The 23,813-nt window shown below is 36.8% G+C and overlaps 3 protein-coding genes across 6 annotated transcripts; 2 read left to right on the top strand and 1 right to left on the bottom strand.

Moving 5' to 3' along the window:
- Positions 1 to 5,649: 5,649 nt before the first annotated feature.
- LOC112178583 (translation initiation factor eIF-2B subunit beta) lies at positions 5,650 to 13,666 on the top strand. 3 transcript variants are annotated; one of them, XR_002927478.2, is made up of 12 exons: positions 5,650 to 5,796; positions 6,108 to 6,182; positions 6,312 to 6,466; positions 7,612 to 7,899; positions 8,174 to 8,303; positions 10,670 to 10,777; positions 11,023 to 11,125; positions 11,217 to 11,342; positions 11,812 to 12,005; positions 12,250 to 12,377; positions 12,999 to 13,172; positions 13,338 to 13,666. XR_002927478.2 is itself a non-coding variant. In XM_024316748.2 (11 exons), the coding sequence occupies exons 2-10, from the start codon at positions 6,130 to 6,132 to the stop codon at positions 12,344 to 12,346; spliced, it is 1,254 nt and encodes a 417-aa protein (XP_024172516.1). In that variant the 5' UTR covers positions 5,650 to 5,796; positions 6,108 to 6,129; the 3' UTR covers positions 12,347 to 12,377; positions 13,008 to 13,336. The 3 variants fall into 3 exon arrangements, 2 of the variants coding, with proteins under 2 accessions (XP_024172516.1, XP_024172503.1); XM_024316748.2 differs by lacking the exon at positions 13,338 to 13,666 and having other exon boundaries at positions 13,008 to 13,336; XM_024316735.2 differs by lacking the exon at positions 13,338 to 13,666 and having other exon boundaries at positions 12,999 to 13,336.
- Positions 13,667 to 14,066: 400 nt separating this feature from the next.
- LOC112178613 (F-box protein SKIP5) lies at positions 14,067 to 17,370 on the bottom strand. The gene is made up of 5 exons (XM_024316788.2): positions 17,152 to 17,370; positions 16,107 to 16,251; positions 15,930 to 16,008; positions 15,083 to 15,141; positions 14,067 to 14,628 (listed from the first exon to the last, which is right to left on the bottom strand). The coding sequence occupies exons 1-5, from the start codon at positions 17,306 to 17,308 to the stop codon at positions 14,280 to 14,282; spliced, it is 789 nt and encodes a 262-aa protein (XP_024172556.1). The 5' UTR covers positions 17,309 to 17,370; the 3' UTR covers positions 14,067 to 14,279.
- A 1,097-nt stretch (positions 17,371 to 18,467) lies between these two features.
- Positions 18,468 to 23,813, top strand: LOC112182311 (histidinol-phosphate aminotransferase, chloroplastic). Of its 2 annotated transcripts, none has more exons than XM_024320771.2 (9): positions 18,468 to 18,800; positions 19,116 to 19,199; positions 19,371 to 19,525; positions 19,620 to 19,717; positions 19,863 to 19,971; positions 21,265 to 21,422; positions 22,182 to 22,324; positions 22,447 to 22,587; positions 23,429 to 23,808. In XM_024320771.2, exons 1-9 carry the CDS (start codon positions 18,567 to 18,569, stop codon positions 23,558 to 23,560), a joined length of 1,254 nt encoding a protein of 417 aa, XP_024176539.1. In that variant the 5' UTR covers positions 18,468 to 18,566; the 3' UTR covers positions 23,561 to 23,808. The 2 variants fall into 2 exon arrangements, with proteins under 2 accessions (XP_024176539.1, XP_040368778.1); XM_040512844.1 differs by lacking the exon at positions 18,468 to 18,800 and adding an exon at positions 18,911 to 18,936 and having other exon boundaries at positions 19,046 to 19,199; positions 23,429 to 23,813.

The raw sequence follows: 23,813 nt of genomic DNA, 5'->3' as shown, positions 1-23,813 counted from the left end.
CAGTGACTTCACATGGCCAGTGACTTCGCCATATACATGAACGATGGCCTGGCTAGTTACTTTGATAGTTACATAAACAGTTACTTGGCCAGTGACTTAGCCAGTGACTTCTGCATTTATATGGACAATGACTTGGCCAGCGACTTTACTTGGCCAGCAACTTTACTTGGCCAGTTACATGGACAGTTACTTGGCCAGTGACTTCACATGGCCAGTGACTTCACCATATACATGAATGATGGCCTGGCCAGTTACTTTGATAGTTACATAAACAGTTGCTTGGCTAGTGACAATAAGTTTAAAATAGAATTTTAACTTAATTAAAGTATTACCCTGATGGTGCATTTTGCCAGTATTTCTGGACTCTCCTCTTGGTGTCCTGGTCCATAAAATTGTATACTTTGCTCTCCTCCCAGTGTACGACCTCAGCAAGTAGCTGTTTCTCTTTTGGCTCTTTATTGATTTGTGCATTTTCTGCAGCGTCCATCTCTCTTATTGCTTCCAGAACATCCTCTGGTAAATCGTCCAACTTTTGTTGTGCTACCATCTGTTCTAGCTTTTTACGTTCAGCATCTGGCAGTGAGGCCTTCATCTCCTTTTCTTTTTCTTTCTTTTCAGCATCTTTCAATCTCTCTTCAATCTCCTTTGCTTTCACATCTCCCCACCAGTAAATGTTGTCCTTTTTCTGTGTTCTTCTCCTATTCTTTAATCTCACAATGTAAGAGTAGAGACCCATTAATGATACCGTTTCACCGGAATGTTGCTCTGTGAGGTGCATTGTTAACTCTCCTTTTTTGCTCTGCTCTGGTGTCTTCTTCTCTTTCTCTATGCTCAACGTACGAAGTTGAAATGCTTCTTCAACTATAGGACTTTTCACTATCTGACACTTGTCAGCTTGTTGTTCCATTTCCGCCACTGTGAGCATGTGGACTGTGGGGCTCTGGAACTGTGACTCCTTGTGTGATGGAGGTGTCGATTTAGTTTCTTCTGCCACTGTGCAGTGAGGTGGAGATTGAGATGCTGCTTCTGCAGATTCTTCGACTGTGTAGATCCCATGGGACTGACCTTCCTCAACAGTCGATTGATCTTTCGTTTTTGTGTTTTCAGCAGCCTTAGATGCAGCTCCATTTGATTCATTTTTTTCTTATGTTGAGTTAGGAGGTGGGGAGCTATGCTGCTGAGCTGCTGTTGAGGTGCGAGTCTTTGGGCTCAACATTTGCTCCAATTTCTTCAATTTTATCTCTAACTCCTTCACCGATGATGCAAGGCAGAAATTCTCGGTCACAAGTGTAGCATTTCGTTCCTCCAGATTCACCATGTCCTCCGTGATTTTCCTTAGTTCCTGTTCCTTTTCGTTCAGTTTTTTCTTCAAATTATCTTTCTCCAAAGTCATGTATCTTATCTCCTCTTCCTTTTTCTGAAGCTCTTTCTCTCACTTGTTTTTTTCTGAAGCAGTTTCCTGTTCAGCCACCTCAACTTCTAGGTTATCTTCTTCATTTTCACAATTCTGATCATCAGCTCCTTTTTCCTCTCCTTCCAGAACTGTCTTTGCTTCATCTGATCTATTCTCCTCTTCCTCGGATTCTGATTCCTCTCTATCCTCCTTCAGGTTTTCAAAGATTTTCTTAAAGAAACATATTCAATATGTCAGTGACCTGCTATGTGACATGAGCAATGACATGTTTACAACAGTTATGAAGGCCAGTGACATGAAGTGTGACTTGGCCATTGACATGCAGTGTGACAGTGACTTAATCAGTGACTTTTAACCAAGATAGTTACTTGGCCAGTCACTTGTCCAGTGACAACTACTTTGACAAAGAAGAAAATACCTCTATTTTTTTCAAGCTGTTAAAACTTGTCCAATTCTTTATCAGTTTCTGGATGTCCCATTTTCTCATCCCATGATCTTCGTTCTCCCTTCCAGATATTGGCTTGATTTTTCCAGTCTTTTGATAGAACCAATACTGCTTGCACAAAAAAAAAAAAAAGTCATAGTGACTTGACGAATGACATGCAGTTTGACTTGATCAGTGACTTGACCAGTTACATTTCAGTCTGACAGTAACTTACCAGTATTATCAGAACACAACCCCCTGTATTACTATATGGGCTGCTTGACTCCTTTTTCTTTTTCAAAGTCTTTATAGACTTTTTTAAGAAGCTTCCAACTTCCCTTGCCCAGTCATAAGATCTGATCTTATCCAAATTTTCGCAGGCTTTTACATAGTCCCATGAAATTGTTCCTCCTGCGTTTGGGAACAAAAACTTGATGAACAAGTCCAGCAAGATTAATCTTGCCACATTTTTGTCCTTCTTCTCAATCCCTTCCTCTGTTGTTGGATTCTCTTTGAGCGCATCGTGCAGAGCTTTCTCCACGGCTCTCTTGTTAATTCTCGCTGTGTTTGAAAAAAACTGCTGGACAAAGTCGGACTGATATGCACCCTCAGAAGTCTTTGGGACCAACTCACCTTTTTCTGGCATTCCTAGGATCTTTGAAATATCTCTTGTCGAGATCCTGAATTTCTTCTTTCCAAAGAAGAAGAGGTCATTTTCATGGTCTTAGGCCTGCAGGAGGAGTGTAATGAAATCGTCAGATTTCTTGGCTGACTTCTCCTCTATGTAGCCACCATGGAATGCATCGACAATATTTCCAAATGGTGACTGCCTGAGCAAATCTAATGTTCTTGCACTGAGATTCTTCTTGTTATCTTTAATTGTGTTCAAGAAACTTATTAATGTGCACCTGTACTGCACATGTCCTGGTTTCACATTTTTTTTCCTCTTTGGTGCTGCTTCAGGTTTTTCTTCTAATTCTGCTTGCTCTTCAGAAACTTTTACCTTCTTTACTTTCTGTTTTTTGCTAATAACTTTTGACGAACCCTTCTTTGGTGATTGTTCTACTTCTTCTTCTTCTATTTCTTCCTGTCTTTTTTTTTTTTGATTTCAATCTTCGGTGATGGTTCTTCTTTTTCTTCTTCTTCTTCTTCATCTTCTGTTTCTTCCTGTCTCCTTTTTTTTGATTTCTTCAAGCTCTTCTTCGAATTCTTCTTTCTATGTATCGTTTGATCGTCTTCTTCATCTTCTAATTCCACCTCTGGGTAGTCTTCGTTATCATCGCTTGGTTCCCTTTCTTTTCTTTTTGTTCTTGTCATTTCTGATGTTTAAATTCTGTTGAAAAAATAAGAAGGTTAGCATTGAGTTTGCAGTTACATAATCAGTTACTTGGCAGATACATATATTGTAAGTTACATGATCAATTACATGGTTAGTTACATGGTCAGTTACAGCTCATGTCAATTTCAACGTCAGTTACATAATCAGTTACTTGGCCAGTTACATATGTTGTAAGTTACATAATCAGTTACTTGGCCAGTTACATGTAAGTTACATGGCCAGTTACATGATCAGTTACATGATCACTGACAGGAGGTTAACACACGTTGCCAATGAGTTGTCATTTTCGAGTGACTTATCTGGCTTTTGACTTGTCTAGCGACCTGGCTAGTGACCTCACTGGCCAGTTTCATTATCTGAGCCTATAAAATATGTATTTGCACAAGCAGAATTACCATTCAAGTAAAGCCTAAAGCCTAAACAACATCACACACAGTCATTATCTCCACATAAATGGTTATGTTACTGTTCATTTCTCTGTATCAAATCACACCAAAATGGAAACAGAGCCACTCCAAAATGAAATGATACCCACTCAGTAGCCTATGTCACTAGCTATGTTACAGCATCAAACTAAAATTTAAAGACAATCATTGATCATCTCCAATCAAAAAAGCTTTAAATCTTCACTCAAACCAAACAAAAACTTGGAATCGAATTGTTTTGTTTCAGAATCAAATGCATAAATAATTATAAATCATATTCGACTTATAATTCCAAAACTAAACACTATCTCAATGACTCGAAATTAAGTAAGAGAAGTTTCTGAGAATCGAGGCTGAAAGATTACCCGGTCGAGGTAGACGATTCTAGTTCTGCAATTCTTCAAATCCCTAAAATTTGGGGCTTTTTCAGTTAAGTACTTTTGCAGAATCGGCGCTGCTTCATCGTTGAGCAAAACAGTCGTCGGAGAATGTATGTGTCTCAGAATGTGGCAGCCGGAGATGAAGAGGAATAAGAATTCTCTATTTCGGAGTAGGTTTGAGTGATTTTTTGACGTTTGAAATCCCGAAATAATATGGAGAAGATGAACAATAGTGCCGTTTTACTTTACCGGCCACAAACTGCCAAAGAAAACTGACGGTGGCAGTTTTGTAATTAATTTGAAATGCAGTGGTAGATCGTGAACAGGTGACCTAAATTATCATCGGAACATTTGTGGTGTTTAAATTATAATAAGACACTTAAAAATGACATTTTTTATCATTATCCCAATAAAAAAGAACAAATTAAAAAAATAGAGAAAAAAGAGAAAAGAGAGTAAATTTTTTTTTTTTGGGTCAGTAAGGGTAAAATAGTCATTTTACTGTTGAAATAGTGCCACGTCAGCAAGATAACAGACTTTTTAACGGAAAATTGACGGCAGAGACTTTTTAGGTGAAATTGGAAAGTTCAGGGACTTTTTAGATGAAATTGAAACGTTAGAGACTAAAACGTCGAGACCCTATAAGTATAGAGAGTAAACAGTATTTTGTTCTAAATTTTATCTCTTTATGTATGGTTTTGAAAGTTGTGGATTGGGATGTGAATTTCATTCTCCTAACCAAACCATAGTTACAATTCAGTTCATTCTTCAATTGCTATAAATCCACACGAACCATTGGTCTCAGTCCTATTAGGCTAATTTCTAAGTTTTCGGCCTCAAACGCCTAACCCTATCCGGTATGATGCATGCCACCCTAAGCAAGGTCCTCCGACTATTGACAAATGTTACTTTAGTTGTGAGCCATCAATTTTTTTTATTAATTTCAATTGATACCCCCACCAACAACAAATTGGACTAGGTGATCGACTACCTAGTAAAATATTGTATGAGTTCGAATGGCGTCCCATTAAATATTACAACATCTTTCGATTGTCCTCTATTAAAAGAGGTCTCTATAACATAGTCTTCTCTCCCACCCCACATACATGACCAAAATTTTTCATGAGAACACCTCCATAATCAGTGTAAGCGTTGTCTCTACATATATTCCTGAATCTCTCTCTCTCTCTCTCTCTCTCTCTCAAATCCTAGATCTTATGTGATTGTCAATTTTTATACAAAATTAGTTAGTATTTTCGTAGACAATCTGACAATCACATATATAAAAATTAAAAATTAAAAGTATTTTTTTATTACAGAAAAATAAAAAAAGGACAGCTACAACATGATGCCTTGAAGGCTTGAATGCATCCAGCACTAAACATATCAAAGTGAAAAGCTATCATTTCATTAAGAGAGATAAAATGATCCCAAATTGAATTATTTCAACAATAACCAACTGCACCAACTACAAAATTCGCCTCATATATCGAAACGAAACAGAGGAACATTGAGCCCACTAATACTGTCAACAAGAATTTTAAAGTTAAAAAATTAGTGAAGTTCAGGAGAAAAACAACGGAGACGAGTAGATAGCGAAGAGAAAAATGAAAAGGAAAAAAAAAAAAAAAAGAAGAAAGAGAAAAACCATATTTAGAAATCGAACCGGGTCCTGGAAAGGGAAACCCGGAAACCCAAAAGGTAACCCAAATTGCAAAATAGAAGCTCTCTCTGAAAAGCCCCAAACTCTGCAAAACCCCCCACACGCACGAACTCTCTCCGTCTCTCATTCACATGCTTCTCCGATCTCGCCCGTAAGCTCTTCTTCTTTCTTTGCTTTCCGAATTCTCTTCCTTTAATTCATATGATTATATCTTCCACTGGAATATTTGCTCTGTGCTTTTCATTTCTTATGTTTTGTTGCTCAGAAATTTGAAGCAATTTTTCTCAGTTTTTTTTTTTTTTTCTTTCTGGTCAAGTTTTTTTGAACAGTGAATATAGGTAATTTCATCATCATGAGGAATAGAGTTGATTGAGTTTGTTTGATTCGTGTAGTTTCTGTTAGGTTGAGAGTGGCATTTCTGCTCCGTTTTGATTGTTTCCGCAACTTTTTTTTTTTTTTCAGGTGAAAATTCAGTGATATAATCATGCCAGACGTGCATACTCTTGTGAATGATTTCATTATCAAGCTGAAAAAGCGGTATGTTTTAAAGCACAATTTATATATAGTCTTAGCTGTACTGAGTTTAGGGCTTAAGAGACTGTAGTTTTGGTTAAGTAGGAATCGTTTCGCATTATTGATTGTGGATGTTCTGTGGTGTGCTGGCAGTAAAATCGAGGGCTCGCAGGCCACGGCGAAGCAGACGGCTGAGTTACTTCGCTCGGTGATTTCGTCGCAGCGTGTGCCCTACACGAATCAAGCCGGAGCCTTGATTGATGCTGTAAAGGCTGTTGGGGAGCAGCTGATTGCTGCAAATCCTGTGGGTAGGTGTATGGAAATGTTATATAAGTAGCAGTAATCATGCCACTGTAGTATTATTTGGTTTGGTTAGTAGATTCTGTCATCAGAACGACGGTCATTCATGTTGCTTGAATATCTTTGTTTGGAATGTCACTTAGCAACCTTTACTACTTTAGCAACTGTTTTCTAGTGGCCTGTCAAATTAGACCATATATATAGGGGTCAGTCAATTTGGATGTTTTCTTTGGTATAGTTTGAAAATCAGAAATGATAAATGAAGTGTTTTTTTTTTTCATGAATGTTTCGGTTGACTACATATACACACACACACACACACACCAAGTTATTTACTACATATTTTCTGCTTAAAGGGCTAGCTAGTTAATTGCAGTCTACAAATGGTGCTTGATCATCCAAAAGTAAGAATCTTTATTTGTTTTTGTTTTGAACATGGACAAAAGTAAGAATCTTAAGTTCCTCTGTGTTCATGTTAAAATAAATATGCATGTTATCTTCTATTGTCTAGGAGGAAATTTGTGGGAGATAATTCTTCTCTATAGCTTTTATGTGGGTGCCCTGAATGAAATCCAAAAGTTGGTTTTTGGACTAGCAAAGCCAATATTTGAACAAAACTCTATACGTTTTTTGTTTGTTGAAAGTAGACTAAAGTGTTGGGAGAGAAAGCAAGAGTTGAAGTCCTACCGTTAGTGTTGGTTTCAGCGCTCTATCTCTCAAGCCATACTCCCCTCTCCCCCTAGTCCCAGAAAGAAAACATTTGAACAATTATGGAAGCTAGGAATATGGCTTTACCACTGAATTATATGTATCACAAATGCAAATACAATTTGAGATATACCCACCTAGTGAAAATAATCTACACAATTTCTTCCCTTTCTATAAAGCATTCTCTGAATAGTTTTAAATCTGTGTTAACTTTGGCTTTTAGTAATTCAAACATGTTAGGCCTGAATTTTACTTTCATGGTAGTAAAGTACTTATATTGCTAAGTGTACTCGCCAATTCAATCATGCAGGGGTTTTCTAACTCATAAATATCATCTCAGAAGTACTATATTTATTTATTTATTGTTAATTTTTTTTTTATCTTATATATTTAGAGGCTGAGTTATTCTATTTTCCCTGGTGATCTTTGGTAAACATGATTGCAGAGCTTGCTGTGGGTAATATTGTGAGGCGGGTTTTGCACATTATCAGGGAGGAGGATCTTTCTCTCACCACAGCTGCTATGGCTGGGTTGAACTTGTCAACTGTCAGTGATGATGAAGATGATGTTGACCGCGACAACTATCCTGTTCTATCTGCTGCTGTAGTTGCAGCAGCTGCAAGAAGCACACTGCGTCCGCCTTCCTTGCAAACCCTTCTTGAAGACATGCCTGATGCAGCAGCTATCCCTCACACTTCTTCATCTGGGGGTGATTCTGAAGGAAAAAGCAAATGTGTGCTCTTCACTCTTTAGATTTTTGGGAGATTGTTTTCACTTTTTAGTAGATTTTTTGTCTTTTCCCTATCTGATCAGAAACTTGATTAAAGCATATTGAGTTTTTCAGTCAATATTTCTGATGATAAATGTTTACTATTTGTCTGTGGAAATTGGTCACTTGAATTTTGGGCTCCCAATGGTCTATGGTGCTGGAACTGTAGTTACTATTTTAAAGAAAAATTAAATGCCTTGTGACCTTATGACTTATTGATATTTGTTTTCTTTCACAGCTGCTGATAAAAGTTCTAGAAGCCGGAAGCTGAAGCATGATGTCATTGAAGCAGTCAATGAACTTATTCAAGATATTGGCACTTGCCATGAACAGATTGCTGAGCAAGCAGTAGAGCACATTCACCATAAGTATATTTTCCTTCTAGCCTTGACTACTTTAACTACGCTGCCTGTTACTAATTCTCGTTTTTTCTTTCAAATATAGAAGCTTTATGCAGTCATATATAAGCTCAATTTTCCCCTTAAGATATACATATGTGTGCTTTAATAATAATTAGAGTGGTGTTGATTTTGGTGGGTGAGACAACTGTATACTAATCTTATTCATGCATTTTAGGTGGTTTTTAGTGATTTACTTATGACCAGATTCAATGCCATAATGATTTTAATTTTTTTGTTTGTTGGTCTTTAGGCTCTCTCTCTCTCTCTCTCTATTATGCACAATGTAAATTGGTGTTGCATCGAAGTTGGCTGAAAAATTATTACCTTGCCTTCTTTCATTTCTTAGTGGTCAGCCTTATGGTCTCTGTAACCAAGGTTGTTAGAAGTATGGTTGCGTTTGTTGATATTGTAAAGACATGAAGCAAATGTTATCAGGCTCATATAGCTTTTGTTTTTTGGTCCTTTTTCAGTTCACTGAATATAATGACAATGAAGCTCTTGTTAATTATTATGTGGGTTAATGAGGAACCTGTAATACTTGGGAAATGGTAGGGTAGGAGTATGGTGGTTCTTCATGTTTCCTGGGGAAAAGTTAATGTTTTTTCGATCAATTCTGTTTGTGTGATTATTCATTCATAGATAGATTTTGAGAAGTTGGGCATTGTTTCTTGACTGGCTCTGGGTCATCTAGTTACTAAATTAGAAATTAGAAGTTGGGCATTGTTTCTTGAGTTGGTTGGTTGCTGATTTTTTTTCTTTTGCTTGTCTAGTTTAGTTTATTTCTGTATGATTTGATCTATGTGGCTGGAGTTGCATGCTTCCAGGTTGCTGATTATCGTATGTTTGTTTAAAGAAAATATATATTCCAGTGTATCTAGATGCTGAGAAAATTCATCATGTTATTGGCATAACAAATTCACATTGAAGTTGACTTATTATTTACTCAGTAAACTGTGGGAATGTGTACGAGATACCATAAGTACCATTTAAAAGAACTAGATAAAATCCAAGAGTCAAACGAGATAAAAAGAAAATAATAAATTATATAATGTACTGTGAGGACATTTAAATGTGTATTTCTGGTCTGTCTCTGAAACAAATGGACTACTTTTTCTTTTCGTGTTTAATTATTTGGTCTTTTATTTAGCTGGTAATATCTTGCTTGTGCATGGAGCATCAATTGTCTCATAAACCAATACTGTATAGTTTAGCTTCTAGGTAAACTTCACCAAATGATTGTTAATGAAAGATTTTGAAGGTTATAGTTTAACCATATAGGTTACAAGTTCATTGCCAGAAGAGAGCTGATACTTTGATTCTTCTATCAGCTCATTCTTACTCTGTGGAATAGTTCGATTAGCTCTGTGGTTAATTTTGTATTCTATTTCTTATACATAGAGATTATTAACTGGGTGCTCAATTTCTGTTTGCAAAGACTGCCTCCAACCATCTAAACAATTTTCCAATTTCTTAAAAAGTGGGATGATTAAGTTAAACAATTCTTTCTTTTCAATTTGATGGTTGTATTCTTTTGCTTGCCTGGCACACTTACAGCGCTGTTTTTGTACTGTGTAATCATTTCACTGAAGAGGACATTTGGGTAGATAGGATTCTTGAGCAAATGAGGTTAAGACCAAATTATTATTCATGAACTAGATACACCGGAAAAAATTGTGTTTTCGCATATTTTTCTGAACTTGCAGTTGGACCATCTACTTGATAACGTATGGCATATATTCAGTTCACCCACTTCATAGTAATTCTAGAAGATCCAAATTTGTTTTAACTTCCATATTTAGAAAGGATTGTAAAACTTGATAGGACGGAGATTTAAAAAACCTTGAGGGTGACAAGATTATTACATTGGGCTGTTTAAGTAAACTTTATTTTTTATCTGATTTGATGGTTGTACTCTTTTGCTTTCCTGGCACACTTACATGTATGCTGTTTGTAAAAGTTCCAAGAACATGTATGGCTGACTTCAATGCTGGGATAATACACTACTCTAATTTAGATTGAATTTTCGGAGGAAAACTTGATCTACTGAACTTTTTGTGTTTTCATTGGGATTTCGGATTCCAGGCTTGTTGCATTGTGTTCATCTGGAACAAATTGCTCGTTTATTTTGCTATTATCTTATATGTTCTGGTACTTGCTGTTTGTACGTTCTAGAAAGAACTTATAAGACAGGATTGGGAGTCTTCTCCATTCATCAGAATATCTAGATTTATGTAGAGTGACTACTGGCTAGTCTGTATGATCTTCAATTTTCTTAGTCTAGTAAAACTTTTTCATCTGCTGTTTTTAGTATGCTAATTGCAGTGTTTTTGCAGTGAGGTTATATTAACTCTAGGCAGTTCAAAAACAGTACTAGAATTCCTTTTTGCTGCAAAGGAGAAAAAAAGATCATTTCGGGTATTTGTTGCAGAGGGAGCTCCAAGGTTAGTGCAAAGTCCTTCCTATTTTTCCAAAGTTTTAGATTTCTAATTCGTATAGTTTGGATGTTTCCTTGGTAGTCTGCTATTTTCATATCTTAAGCACATCTTTACTTGTTTCCGTATCTTAAACCCTAAACCCAAAAAGATGTGCTTAAGATATGGAAATAGCAGACTACCAACGGCTTACCTGCCTTAGGCTAATTGTCTGCCTAGACCATTCTAATTTGTTATTAAGTGGTTTCTATCAGGTATCAGGGGCATCTTCTTGCAAAAGAATTGGTTGCAAGAGGTTTACAAACCACGCTGATCACTGATTCTGCAATTTTTGCTATGATATCTCGAGTGAACATGGTAGGAGGCAGTCTTATATTTTCCCTTGTATTTTCCATATGAGAATCTACATCCTATGTGCCAGCTTGACGTTGAGTTTTGTATTTTTAAGGTTATAGTTGGTGCTCATGCTGTCATGGCCAATGGTGGTGTTATAGCACCTGTTGGGTTGAATATGGTTGCACTTGCAGCCCAAAGACATGCCGTCCCTTTTGTTGTACTTGCTGGCAGTCACAAGGTTACAAACACAAAGCTTGTTTTATTTTTTATCATTTGAAAAATCCTTCGTTTTGTTTTCATTTTTGGGGTTAAAAACAACTTGGTCTAATAACGATCCACCTACCGGGGTAGCAAGCTTTGAAAGAGTTGAGTAGAAGGAATCATTTAAGTCAAATATTTGGGGATGAAATAGCCATCCCATCTAAGAATTGAGTCTCCTTTAGCTGTTTAATAATTAAGTCAGATGGTAAATAGATAGCATTACTCTCAGGTGTCATTCAAGTTTATGCTGGCTGCTAGTGTGTTATTAGCTTTGTATTTGCATGATTAGACAAAGAATGCTAGAATTGGGATATGGTCTCATGGGATTCTCAAACGGAGTTGGGCTTAGCCGGACTGAACTGAGAGTAATACTATCTGTTTGTAGCTTATTTTCCTGGATTTCACCCTTAACACTTCCCTATCCAAATTGTGTGTTTGCCTTACAGTTGTGCCCTCTGTATCCACACAACCCTGAAGTCTTGCTGAATGAGTTAAGATCTCCTTCTGAGCTGCTGGATTTTGGAGAATTCTCAGATTGCATGGATTTTCGAAGTGGCACTGGTTCCCCACTTCTGCATGTTGTCAATCCTACATTTGATTTTGTGCCACCAAAGCTTGTTAGTCTATTTATCACTGATACGTAAGTACTGTATGGATTTAGATTCATTGAAGATAGGTTTCACCTATTGCATTTCTATTCAATTAAAGGGAAAAAAAAAATGAAAATGGACATATAAGTTTATGATTAGATTCTGCCATCATATCTTATATCTAGCCTCAACTCTAAAACCATCAATTTCAGATCAGTATTTTGAACTTCTTCAGTTTTATATATCCTGATTTCCTGGATAAATGTATCACCGACAATCTCTCTTTCTTTCCAGTGGAGGCCATAATCCATCATACATGTACCGGCTCATCGCAGATTATTACTCTGCTGATGATTTGGTTGTCCAACGAAGACCTGCTACAGGGAGCTGAGTTTAGCTTATGCTTTTATATCATATATTGGGTAAGTATATAGTTCAGTAATTATTCACTCAGCTGGGGCTGGGCTGTGGGGTTGTCGTGTGACAACTCAGGGCTTATAATTGTCATCGATTAACCATAAGTCTGTTTGGGAAAAACAATTACTAGAGCAAAGTTAATTTCCTTTTTAATTGAGGATCTGTATTCTTGTTGCAAACATTCTTGGTACCAATACAAGCTGATTTCAGTTTAGGGTTGTCAATGTAATGTATGGTATAGCCCCTGTCTGAGCGTTTTTTATCCATATGGGAAAAAGTAGGTTTACTCAAATATTAAAATTTGTTACAGCAGGAGCCTTGTATATTGTACTTTTATCGTCTTTCAGAAAATTGCAACAAATATGATGCTAAGAGTTTGATCTAAAAGAAAACAATATCTGAATATGGTGCCTCTTGATGTTTATGCATTACAATTTTCGGGGTTGAAGTGGGGTGGGATTTAGGGATTTTAGGTTACTTCAACGTTGTAATTTTGATAAGATATTCAGTTGGTATGGTTCGGAAAATATTTTCTCATGTATTGGTTACATTCATCGTTGTCCGTGCAAGTATTGCAGATTTCATTAGTAAATGGAACTGACAATTTTTCTACACTCAACTGTTAGGGAGTACAGAAAGCTATAATGGTAATGATTGGATGAAGGGATGATGAAATCAATTGTTAGTCTTATGGAACCATGAAGACCATTGTTACTGCTGGTAGAATGTCATGCAGAGCAGAGTATTTTGAGCTGTGAACTTTGGATGGTAATGATAGAAGCAAAGAGTGCCAATTTTGTGTATGTGGCCAGTTAGGAAGTAGAGTTATATTTTTTGAAACACAGTGAATAGAATGTGTTTTTTGTGATATTGCAAGCACAATGCAGGAAGGGATTGTATTCCAGTTCCATAGTGGGATGTCAGATACTAAAATGTTGTATTTCATGTTGCTGATCTTAATGCAGATTGTTGCTGGTTTCTCTTCTTTCTGTTAATGGATGCGTGGAATTTTAGTAGAAACACCGTTGGGTATTTGGCTTTTTGCTGTTGAAACCATTTTCAGGTTTCCAACTATCTGAGGATTGTGTTTTGTTTGCACCATGGGAATTTGATCTTTTTGTGAAACCTCATTATACTGCAAAGACACACCAGGAAGTTCCTCTAACTTGTCATGGTATGTTTGCATAAGTCCCTATTTCCACCATGCTGAGGTTAGGATCACAAAAGAGCAATCAGACTGATACTTGTTACGCTTGGATATGATAATGGAAATAAAGTTACTTATTTACTGCAATTTCGGCTTTCCGTCACTTACCTGATTCTTTTCATATACGTCCCCATTTCAAACTAACTGCGGCATACATCACTCTTCCTGTGATCATTAACGGAGGTCAGTTTCTGGAAACTCATATGATCTTTCATGTAATTTGTTAAAACAGTACATATTTTCTGTATAAAATTTCTACACCAAGGAGTGTTCGCAAGTTTTGCATTGACATAGGAAAAGGATAATACAAACCACATCAATAAAACCACACCTTGGCTAACGTTGCTAAATTTACAGCCATAAAAGTAGTGCCATATACTCTTTTGCTGGAGAAAGACTATACATCTGCATTGTTCTTAGGTTCTGGTTTTAGAAACAAAACAAAACCACATCAATAAATCAGTAATGATGCACAAGGGCCAATCCATTGCAAGAAGATTTCACACAAATTCATTCTCATTTATCCCATCTTGGCAATGACCTTTTCAACATTAGGAAAGACATACATGCAGCATCTTCTAAACTGGAAATGTATACAAACCATGAAATAAATACAACAAATCCAAATTACTATTGTACATAGTTTACCAAAGAAAAAAACAATTACTATTCTACAGATGCCAACTAGGAATCCAACACATCATTGTTGCTCCATATCAAACCAGAAAACGAGAGACGTCCGAGCATAAATGACTCGTACTCGCTGCAATGTCAGGTATCCACTAGTTGAAACAGCCTTGGCACCTCCTTCAATTCGAGTCCGAGAAACAGAAACACCATCCTTATAACACTTCACCGAAGAAGACAACACAGTTTGCGCACTTGCTGTACTCACAATGGGGACCGAAAGGAAGTCTAGGGGATTCGTCTCACACTGAAGCACGCACCCATCTATTGTGAGCCTTCCACTTCTATGAAGCAAGCAAGAACCCAGCTCTGCCTTCACAGTTAAGTTTGCCAATTTGCAGGTGGACAGGAACTCCAATGCACTGCTCAAACAAAATGAACAGTGCATACCAAACGTATTTTGTAAGAAGAGAAATAATAAGGAAAAAATGATGATTTCCAGGATCACTTCCAGACTGCTATTGGCAACAAATTTAACACCCGAGGGTTCATTATTGCTTTACCAAAAGAAGAAGAAAGAAGTCCTTGAAATGACATTTTTGCGAGCTGACCCCCAAATACATCCTTGAAATGGTTTCTTCAAAGAATATAAAGAGCAGAATAACTATAATCTTGACATGTTTCTTTGATCTTAAATATTCAGCTTTTCAAAGAAATCTATATATTGGAGAAAGTGCAGGATATGGAACCAGTTGCTATATTTGCCACTACAACATAACAGCGTGGAAGTTGATCCTGGTGATTGGACATTTGAGAGAGAAATGCCAAACTAATCACACCACATGTAAGTAGAGCATAAGGTAAAACTTTGCAAACCTGTCTGCACCGCGAGAACAAATGAGGGTTGTCTCATCCGGTAGCTCACCTCCACCAATCTGAACAAAGTAAATTGCGATAGAAAATGGAGAACAAAATGATCCAACGCTAAGCTGTTAATTTAAGAATAAAGTAAAGTGACACCGCTACCATGCAAAGGCAGACTCACTTTAGGATACATTAGGAATGCGGAGATATATGATCAATTTCCTACAGCATATTGAAACCAACCATAGTTTTCAACAAGTCTGGTTCAGTGAATAGCTTAGTTCCTAACTTGTATCATGCTAGTCTGCTATAACTTCACTAAAACCTACAGAAAAAGTGTCATAACTTCACAAAAGAACACATGTTCTACTGGAAGTACGACGCGTAAAGGAACATAGGTAGCAGAAAGTAGGAGACAAAGTACCACTCACTGAGAAAGGACCAGTACAGGTGAAACAAGTGCTTACTCTTCAAGTAGAAAGGATTTAGATAAACTCTAAAACAAACAGACAAACACATTCTTGTATTGGAAGGGGAACAGCGTCACTTAAACCTTGTTCAACTATTTTGGGTTAAAACATTAAAAATCTCTCAAGCACAAGTGTACTTGGTTTTCAAATTCCTTAACATGTTTATAAAATTCCTCTTATGAAGGATTTGACCAATGAATACGGTAGGAACCATTAAACCAAGAAGAGTTGGACTGTCTTAGTGCCTTTCTGGAATACTAAAATTGACTTAACAAGTCCCTCACAAGATTTTAAATTGTTTGCTCATTCTTTAGCATACCAAGGTAATCTCCCATATTTAGAGGTGTATACATGCAAGTAAAAACTGTCTTAATTACTTTGAGACATACCAGGCAAAGCGGCTTTTTTATTTGAATATCAGAAGCAAGATGCCTTCCCCCTGCTGAAATTAGAATGGTGTCGCCAGGCCTGTAACAAAAAACATGTAACGAAAAACAAGAATGATTAGTTCTAATACTCCACTGAATGAGCTAAAGAGGAATACACACAGATACAACTTTACAAACCTTGCGGCAGCAACCGCTGTCTCAATACTAGGGAAGACGCCAGGCTCCAATGGATCTTTAATTGATCGTTCAACTCGCAGCCACAAGCGAGGGTGACATGCCAAGAAAAGCCATCTGTGGCAAACCAGGGCGGTGTTATAGCGATCTGCACACTCAATAGAAATATGAGACAGAAATAGAACAACTTTGTCATACATGTGTGGGCTTTACAATATCTATCAATGGTTTGAAGCAACTGTAATATGGCCACTTCATACAATCCTATCTCTCACTTGAATCCCCATCAAACTATCCACAAAAACAACATAAACCTCCCAAATCATGTTTTCATTGGACCAAAAAGAAAATCTTAAAAAATATAAAACAATTTGATATTTTTCTAAGCAATCCCTTCTCCCCGGAATACTAGTCTTGGCTCCACCGTCACGATTTTAACCAAAAATCACACATTTTTAGCACCCTGCTCTGCCTCAAATAAGTTCAACTCTCACACTCGCTCACACCATTTTAACACTGCGCCTGACCTCCAATAAAGCCATTCCCTAATTCAACTTGACCTCATCAAGCAACTCATTTCATTTTAAAATACTTGAGTTTGAAGAAAAAAGTTGCCGACAGAGTTATTAATCTTCAACTTTTAAAAGTTCTGGTTATAAATTCCCTTTCAAAATCCCATTACATTTCCACAGTGTCAACAATATTACTATGAGAACAGAATATCATCAGCTATAGAGTCTGTAACTTGAAGTATTAAGTCTAACTGGAAGTATAAAGTCTGCAACTTGCCAAGAATATAAGCCTCAAGTCCCATAAATCCTAGTTCTTTATCAATTGCAAAATCACCACCAAAAAAAAAAAAACACACACACACACACATATCCCAGACCTAAAATCACTAAAGCCCAACAAAACAAAGCAATTGCAGAATACCAGAGAATCAATGCAAAAATCCAAATTGAGCCAAACCCTAATGAATTACATTAACTATTGAAGTTTTGGCATTATATAATCATTAAAAAAATGGATAAAGAGGAAAGAGAGGTACCTGGGATAGGAGAGAGGAAGCTAAAGATGTGCATGAGGCAGCCATCATCAAGATTGTTTATAAGACAAGACAAAGAAGAAGATGACTTTGGTGAGCTGAATCTCTTTGGAACACTTCTCTTCCACTTCGGTTGGCTCAGCTCTTCTCCCACCTCCATAGCCTCTCTCTCTCTCTCTCTCTCTCTCTCTCTCTCCCCGCTGCAAATTAGATCTGTTTGGAACATTCAGATGTTTGACTAGGACTAACCGACTTGCTCACACCGCACGCTTGCCGTTTTAGACAGAAGTACTAAAATGTCCCTGCAGTCTTAGGGTTTCTTTTTTATTTTACTCTATTTTATTTTATTTATACATTTTTGTGCGGCAAGTTGGCAGTATCTCTTCAATAGGATTGGGACCAAAAAATGAAGAGAACGATTGATTGATTTGCTGAAATCACAAATTTAGTCTCTCCGGCAAAGTTGAAGTTAGAAAAGAAAATAAGGAAAAACAAAAAGTCTTGTTGTGATATTTTTCTATGCTAGAGGGTGTTTTAAAACCAAAATGGACAAGTGAGAAGACTTGACTAGGGATTAGCATGAAGCGAAGATTATTACTCGAGGAAACTATGACTTGCTCTGATTCATTGAGAGGATGTCATAAAGCAGCAAATTTAAAATTTTTTTATCTCATTTGGAATTTCTAGTTTTTCTTTGTTTTGAGCTTATTTTAAAATGATGGTTGTACTTGTTTGATGGACTAATGACTTTTTTTTCTTTAAGGATGCGTCATTTGCTAAATTACATTAATAAATAAGTTATTTTTTAAAGAAATTTATAAAAACAAAAAACTCAAAAAAAAAAGAAAGAAGGTATAAAGGTTTTCACTTTTTTGAAAGAATAAAAGTCTTCACTTTTGTTCTTATAATATTTTACATAATATTCAAATTTGTACGGTAGTGGAGAATCAGAAAAGCAGATTTTGCAACCTGATTGATGCCCTTTTTTTTTTTTTCCACATATAAAAAATTAAAAATTAAAACCTTTACAACAACTAACACAAAAAGACATCAATATGATAAAGCTTGAAGAGGAAGGCCAATCCTTAGCTCAGGAAAGTCACCACCAACCGATCAGCACCATATTAACAGCATTTACTATTAAGTTTCTTCAAAATTATTTTTTCTTACGAGAAAATTGATAAATGTGACAACATTACAGACTTATATTCTATTACATTTGTTTAAAATTTAAAACACAAAAACAAGTGGGGTAAAATTGACGAATTTCGTAATAGGGTATTTTAGGTATTGTGCATAACAAGGGCAGAAAAACTACACTTGGCTTCATCAGCTCAGAAACTTGTGCAGACATAGAGAGAGAGAGAGAGAGAGAGAGAGGCGCCAATTGATCTTTGAGTTGCAGAGAGCAGAGTTTGATGGGTGTGATTAATCTCTCCCACGCTTCCTCACTTCACTTCACTAATCCCACTTCCCCAACACCCAGTTCTAAAAGGAATACTAGACCCACCTCTGTTATAGCCATGTCCACCATCCCTGTGCAGCAGCAGCCGCCACTAGTCAATGACGGTCAACACCGCTTGACCGGCGACTCTTTCATTCGAACCCATTTGAGGACCTTGTCTCCTTATCAACCCATTTTGCCGTTTGAGGTGTTCAAATTCACAACCCCATTTTGCTTTTTACACTTTTTTGTGCATGTTTCTTAGAATGCTTGAGTTTTCTTTGTGGGATTTTCTTGCATGTCAATTGAACTGGAGGAAACGGTGAATGTGTTATGCTAAACTTGTATGGTTTCTTTTTGTTTCCAATGATTTTGGTTGGTTTGTAATGTAATGATTGGTTTGACTGGTGCCAATGATTTCTTCCAAATGTTTCTTGTTTGTTTTGTGCTCAGTTTTGGTTTCTTGTTCAGTTCAGTTAGCAAGATTGTCTCCAAACCGGTGAATGAGTTTCATTTTCTACAGGTGTTGTCAGCCCGACTTGGAAGGAAGCCTGAAGACATCATCAAATTAGATGCAAATGAAAACCCTTACGGTCCTCCTCCGGAGGTAAGTCATATATAGCAGTGTGCTTCCTCTTTTTGCAAACAATTGTTAAGAAATATGATGTTATGGTTCTTATGGAGTTATTTAGTTCTTTCGTTCCAGGTTGTTCTGAGTAGGAATCATTCAGATTTCGTACTTCTTTATGTCCTGAGTGCAACTTTATATTGCTTGCAGGTTTCTGAAGCTTTGGGTGCATTGAAATTCCCATATATTTATCCGGACCCTGAAAGCCGTTGCTTACGTGCTGCCCTTGCAAAGGATTCAGGCCTTGATGCTGAATATCTTCTTGCAGGATGTGGTGCAGATGAACTCATTGATTTGATCATGAGGTCAGAAATGTAGTTTTGTCTGTTCTTATACCACTCTAAGGGCAAACCATTTATGCATATATCAGTCTCTGATTCTCTATTTTCTTTGCGGAAGATGTGTGCTTGATCCTGGTGACAAGATTGTGGACTGCCCTCCCACGTTCACAATGTATGAATTTGATGCTGCAGTCAATGGGGCATCCGTAATTAAAGGTAAAGACAAGCTTATTTCTGTTGGCTGCTTTTACTTGGTTGTAAAATTCTTTGTTCTCATCTCCCCCTTATGAAAAGAAAAGAGAGCTTTGGTACTTTGATTTAAATTTGTGCATAACCTACGTGTTTCATTAAAACTCTGCAGTGCCGAGGAAGTCAAACTTTAGCTTGAATGTAGAGGTCATCTCAGATGTAGTTAAACAAGAAAAACCTAAATGCATATTCCTAACTTCTCCAAACAATCCAGATGGGAGGTAATTACAAATTATTTCTGTGCATATTGTTTCAAGCTTATGCTAGAAGGTTGAAATTAGGTCCCGTGTTCTGTTTTTATATTATATGGTCTGAACTGTCCAGATTTCCTTCTGTGCAGTTTTTTATATGATAGTGGTATGAGGTTGAGGGATCATCTGCATTGATATCATATAGTCCAGTAATGAACTGTCTAGGCACTTGACTCAATGTGTAAAGCTGCCTGTGAAAGTGTGTGTTACCTTTTCACTGGCCTGCAGCTTTAAGTTTGCAGGGAGGATATTAGGGAAGGTAATATAAATTGGGTGATTCCAGGGGGTTTGCTTCCGGCTTTTATGAAGCCATGGGCTTTCTCAGAAGGTTTAGAAAGAAGAGGTTTTGGTACTAGCAGATTTTTGGGAGAGAAATTAGTGGTTTCTTGAACACTATGCTGTAAAGGGAGTGAAGGGACTTTAGGAGAAAGTTCCGGTCTTCTATTTAGTATGTCATGAATTTCGGGATGTTTCCTCTTCAGCTTTTTTAGCTGTGGCTGAGGGTTAGTGTTTTTTATTTTCTCTCTCTCTTTTTAGGAAATTTTGCTTTAGCTTACAAATTGGGATTTCCACAGGTTTACTGTTTGTGATATATGAAAGTTTCCATCATTTATCTTTTGTGGTGTACATCTTCTTAACTAGGTTTTTACTGGATAGTTTTTGGGTCGACTTTGATAGTCTTCAATTTTTTTTCCTTACAAAAGAATTAACAAACAGGCCTGGTCTGATTCGTGAGTGAAATATATTATCGAGTATATTGAGATCGACTTTTTTCCTGGTCAAGTCTTAAGACAACTTGGTTATAACCAAAGCTTGAGTAGCAAACTTGCCTGCTGGTTATCCACATCTTTAAGCCTCAATTATAGCCTGAATGACTTGTTCTTTAATAGGAGGTACTGTTCTATCAAACCTACTGGTGCAACTAGGAAAATTGCCCGTTTGTGTGAACAAAAGAAAAAGGGAAACTAACAGGGTGAAGGTGTTGAACTTATATTTGAGGTTAGTATCATGCGAAGTAAGCAATGTTAGACATTCAAATTAGAGATAGAACTAGATTGCTTTTTCATTTGTGGAAAATTTGATACAGTAACTAATGTGTTATTGTTTAGCACAGTGAAATGCGTCCTCTGTTTTAAAACTACTTTGATTGGGCATGGTTTTTGCTGACTTATTGAGTCCAGAGACTGTTAAGAATCTCAAAGTTAACATGCTTGCTTTCTAGAATATTCTACCCTATGTTTATATGTTACTTTTTCGGTACAGTATAATCAGCGACGACATTCTCTTGAAAATCCTTGAGCTTCCTATATTGGTTGTTCTGGATGAAGCATATATTGAGTTTTCTGGACTTGAATCAAGGATGCAATGGGTGAAGAAGCATGAGAATTTAATTGTTCTTCGAACATTTAGCAAACGAGCTGGTATGCTTAAATTTCTTGTTTTGTTTTTGAAGACTCATTTTTGTGTTGCCTTGTATAATTTCCAGCTTCATAGTATTGACTCTGTTATTTTGTTTTTGATGAGAAAAAATGTACTGTTGATTTATCGTCATGTGAGTCAAAGTTGAAAACTTTTATGTTCATTCTTTCTTTTTGAGCTTCGTTCTGAAGCGGACATCCATGAAGCTGAAAAATGTGAACCAAACAACGTGTTAGCCGTTGGTTGGTTTAAAAAAAAAAATTCAACGCATCAACTTAATTTCCAAAGCTCAAATGCCTCACCCACAATCATCTTCTCTATTACCCTTGAAGGATTTCAGAGCAAAAAAAAAAAAAAAAACCGGACTCATCTCAAATGGTCTGCTGTTCCTCCAAATAAGTCCCTCCTACCGTTGCGTTTCCATGGTCGCATTTCACGATAAATATCAGCATAGAATAGTCTTTTCTTCTTCTTCTTCTTCTTTTCTTTCTTTTTCTATGGGTTGGTAATTAAGGACTTTTATTTTATTTTATTTTATTTTTTGCTTTTTGCCTTAATTTCTCTGTGCTCTATCTTTCTTCCTTTTTTGTTTTTGGTCATATCGTCTTCTACTCTATTAATTGGAAATTCATATTAGTAGCCTATGACTGACACGTAATTTTGTCTGCACCTATATGTATATATGAAGATAATATTCAGAATTTGTAGTCTCACTTGTATGTAAAAAGATATTATCTTTTGGTAATGGGCAAATGCTGTAGGCTTAGCCGGACTCCGGGTGGGATACGGAGCATTTCCCTTGACAATCATTGAATATCTCTGGAGAGCAAAGCAACCATATAATGTGTCCGTTGCTGCTGAAGTTTCTGCCTGTGCAGCATTGCAGAATCCCACCTACCTTGAGGTTATGCTTCTCTTGATTTTTCCGTTCCTAAGAAACTTAAGTAATGGAGATATTATTTGAGTAGACTCTAGCAAGTTTTTGTACCTGTTCTCCATATCTAATATGCATTGCAAAAATACCAGAACGTGAAAAATGCTTTACTGCAAGAAAGGGACAGGCTTTATCACCTTCTCAAGGAGCTGCCATTTCTCAAGCCTTATCCTAGCTATTCCAATTTCATTCTTTGTGAGGTCACATCCGGAATGGATGCTAAGAAACTCAAGGTATTTCCCTTCGTATTATTTTCCATCATCGTAGTAAATTTGTGGTTTGGCTTCCTGTTTATTGCTATCCTCCAGTTCATGGTGTGTTAGGGCTTTAATAGTTAAGTAAGAAGAGAGACAAGAGTAGAAAGGAATTCAAACTTATGTGGACCCGTGCACAAATATAGAAAAAAGTTGCATTGATAACCTTCCACTTATGACTCAACTAATTTACCTGCATCTGATAAGTATGTTCTGTTCAGTTTTATATTGCATAGTCTTTATAATTGTATGGACTTATTAGTGTCAATGGCATTGTTGCATACAGTGCTCTTCGCTCTTCTAGCCTTAGAAGAAGTCGTGTCACCATTACAGCTATGCTACAGAAAGAACATTGAAAATAAAGCTTTAGGAATCAAGGTCAGAGAAAACTTGGAACATTCATGGCATTAGTAGCCTATGTTGGGAGTTCATGCTCTTGTTCATTTAGATATGCAGAGCCTAAAGTTATCTAGTTTAATAGATAGCAAGTTTCAGAATAGATAGTTGAATATGTGAAGCTTCATTTATTAGGATTATATGATACAGGTGTTGGTTACGGAAACGATGCTTCGAACTTCATCTTGTCCAAAACCCTACAATTTTTTATCCTCAAATGGATGACCACATGAGAACCATGGTTGCTAGTTGAATTATGACAAAACTGCTTATCTGGTTTTCTTCATTCCCATATACTAAGTCTGACACCATAAGTAAAATTTTTTTTCTCCATCTGTTATTCACCTGAAGCTTCTGTGATGTTGAAGTCATGCCTCAGTGTTCCTTTTGAAAATTCTTTAGTGACCTCCTTCTTTTGAAACAGGAGGACCTTGCAAAAATGGGTGTGATGATTCGTCATTACAACAACAAAGAGTTGAGCGGTTATGTTCGCGTATCAGTTGGGAAGCCTGAACACACAGATACCTTGATTGATTGCCTCAGACGCTTATCTTAATCCAGCACTTCCTTGTGAAGAACTGATTCCAATAAAGGTTCATACATCTCAAATGGATATATGTGGAAGAGGTTTAATTGTAACCATTTAAGCAGTTGTTTGCAGAGAATAGAGAAGTCTTTAACAAGAATAATGAAGCATTATTTTACCATGTCTTGCATGAACCCCTATAAAGCACTTGCGTCTTGTCATATTGTGTTTAATGGAAGACAATTTATCAATGAAGTCAGCAAAGTCAGTTTTTGGCATCCAA

The sequence above is a fragment of the Rosa chinensis genome, chromosome 1 (genome assembly GCF_002994745.2).
Source record: "Rosa chinensis cultivar Old Blush chromosome 1, RchiOBHm-V2, whole genome shotgun sequence".
Taxonomy (NCBI): Eukaryota; Viridiplantae; Streptophyta; class Magnoliopsida; order Rosales; family Rosaceae; genus Rosa; species Rosa chinensis.
This window is presented reverse-complemented; position numbering and strand designations above follow the sequence as displayed.

What these genes read in the sequence shown, in the direction of transcription:
- LOC112178583 (XM_024316748.2), top strand. Translation starts at nt 6,130, where the DNA reads ATGCCAGACGTGCATACTCTTGTGAATGATTTCATTATCAAGCTGAAA. An exon ending in GTTGCAGAGGGAGCTCCAAG is followed by an intron (nt 10,778 to 11,022) that starts GTTAGTGCAAAG and finishes GGTTTCTATCAG; the next exon opens with GTATCAGGGGCATCTTCTTG. An exon ending in TGATATCTCGAGTGAACATG is followed by an intron (nt 11,126 to 11,216) that starts GTAGGAGGCAGT and finishes TGTATTTTTAAG; the next exon opens with GTTATAGTTGGTGCTCATGC.
- LOC112178613 (XM_024316788.2), bottom strand. Translation starts at nt 17,308, where the DNA reads ATGGAGGTGGGAGAAGAGCTGAGCCAACCGAAGTGGAAGAGAAGTGTT. An exon ending in ACAGCGGTTGCTGCCGCAAG is followed by an intron (nt 16,009 to 16,106) that starts GTTTGTAAAGTT and finishes TTTTTGTTACAG; the next exon opens with GCCTGGCGACACCATTCTAA. An exon ending in TGTTCTCGCGGTGCAGACAG is followed by an intron (nt 14,629 to 15,082) that starts GTTTGCAAAGTT and finishes TTGTTTGAGCAG; the next exon opens with TGCATTGGAGTTCCTGTCCA.
- LOC112182311 (XM_024320771.2), top strand. Translation starts at nt 18,567, where the DNA reads ATGGGTGTGATTAATCTCTCCCACGCTTCCTCACTTCACTTCACTAAT. An exon ending in CTCATTGATTTGATCATGAG is followed by an intron (nt 19,526 to 19,619) that starts GTCAGAAATGTA and finishes TCTTTGCGGAAG; the next exon opens with ATGTGTGCTTGATCCTGGTG. An exon ending in AACATTTAGCAAACGAGCTG is followed by an intron (nt 21,423 to 22,181) that starts GTATGCTTAAAT and finishes CAAATGCTGTAG; the next exon opens with GCTTAGCCGGACTCCGGGTG.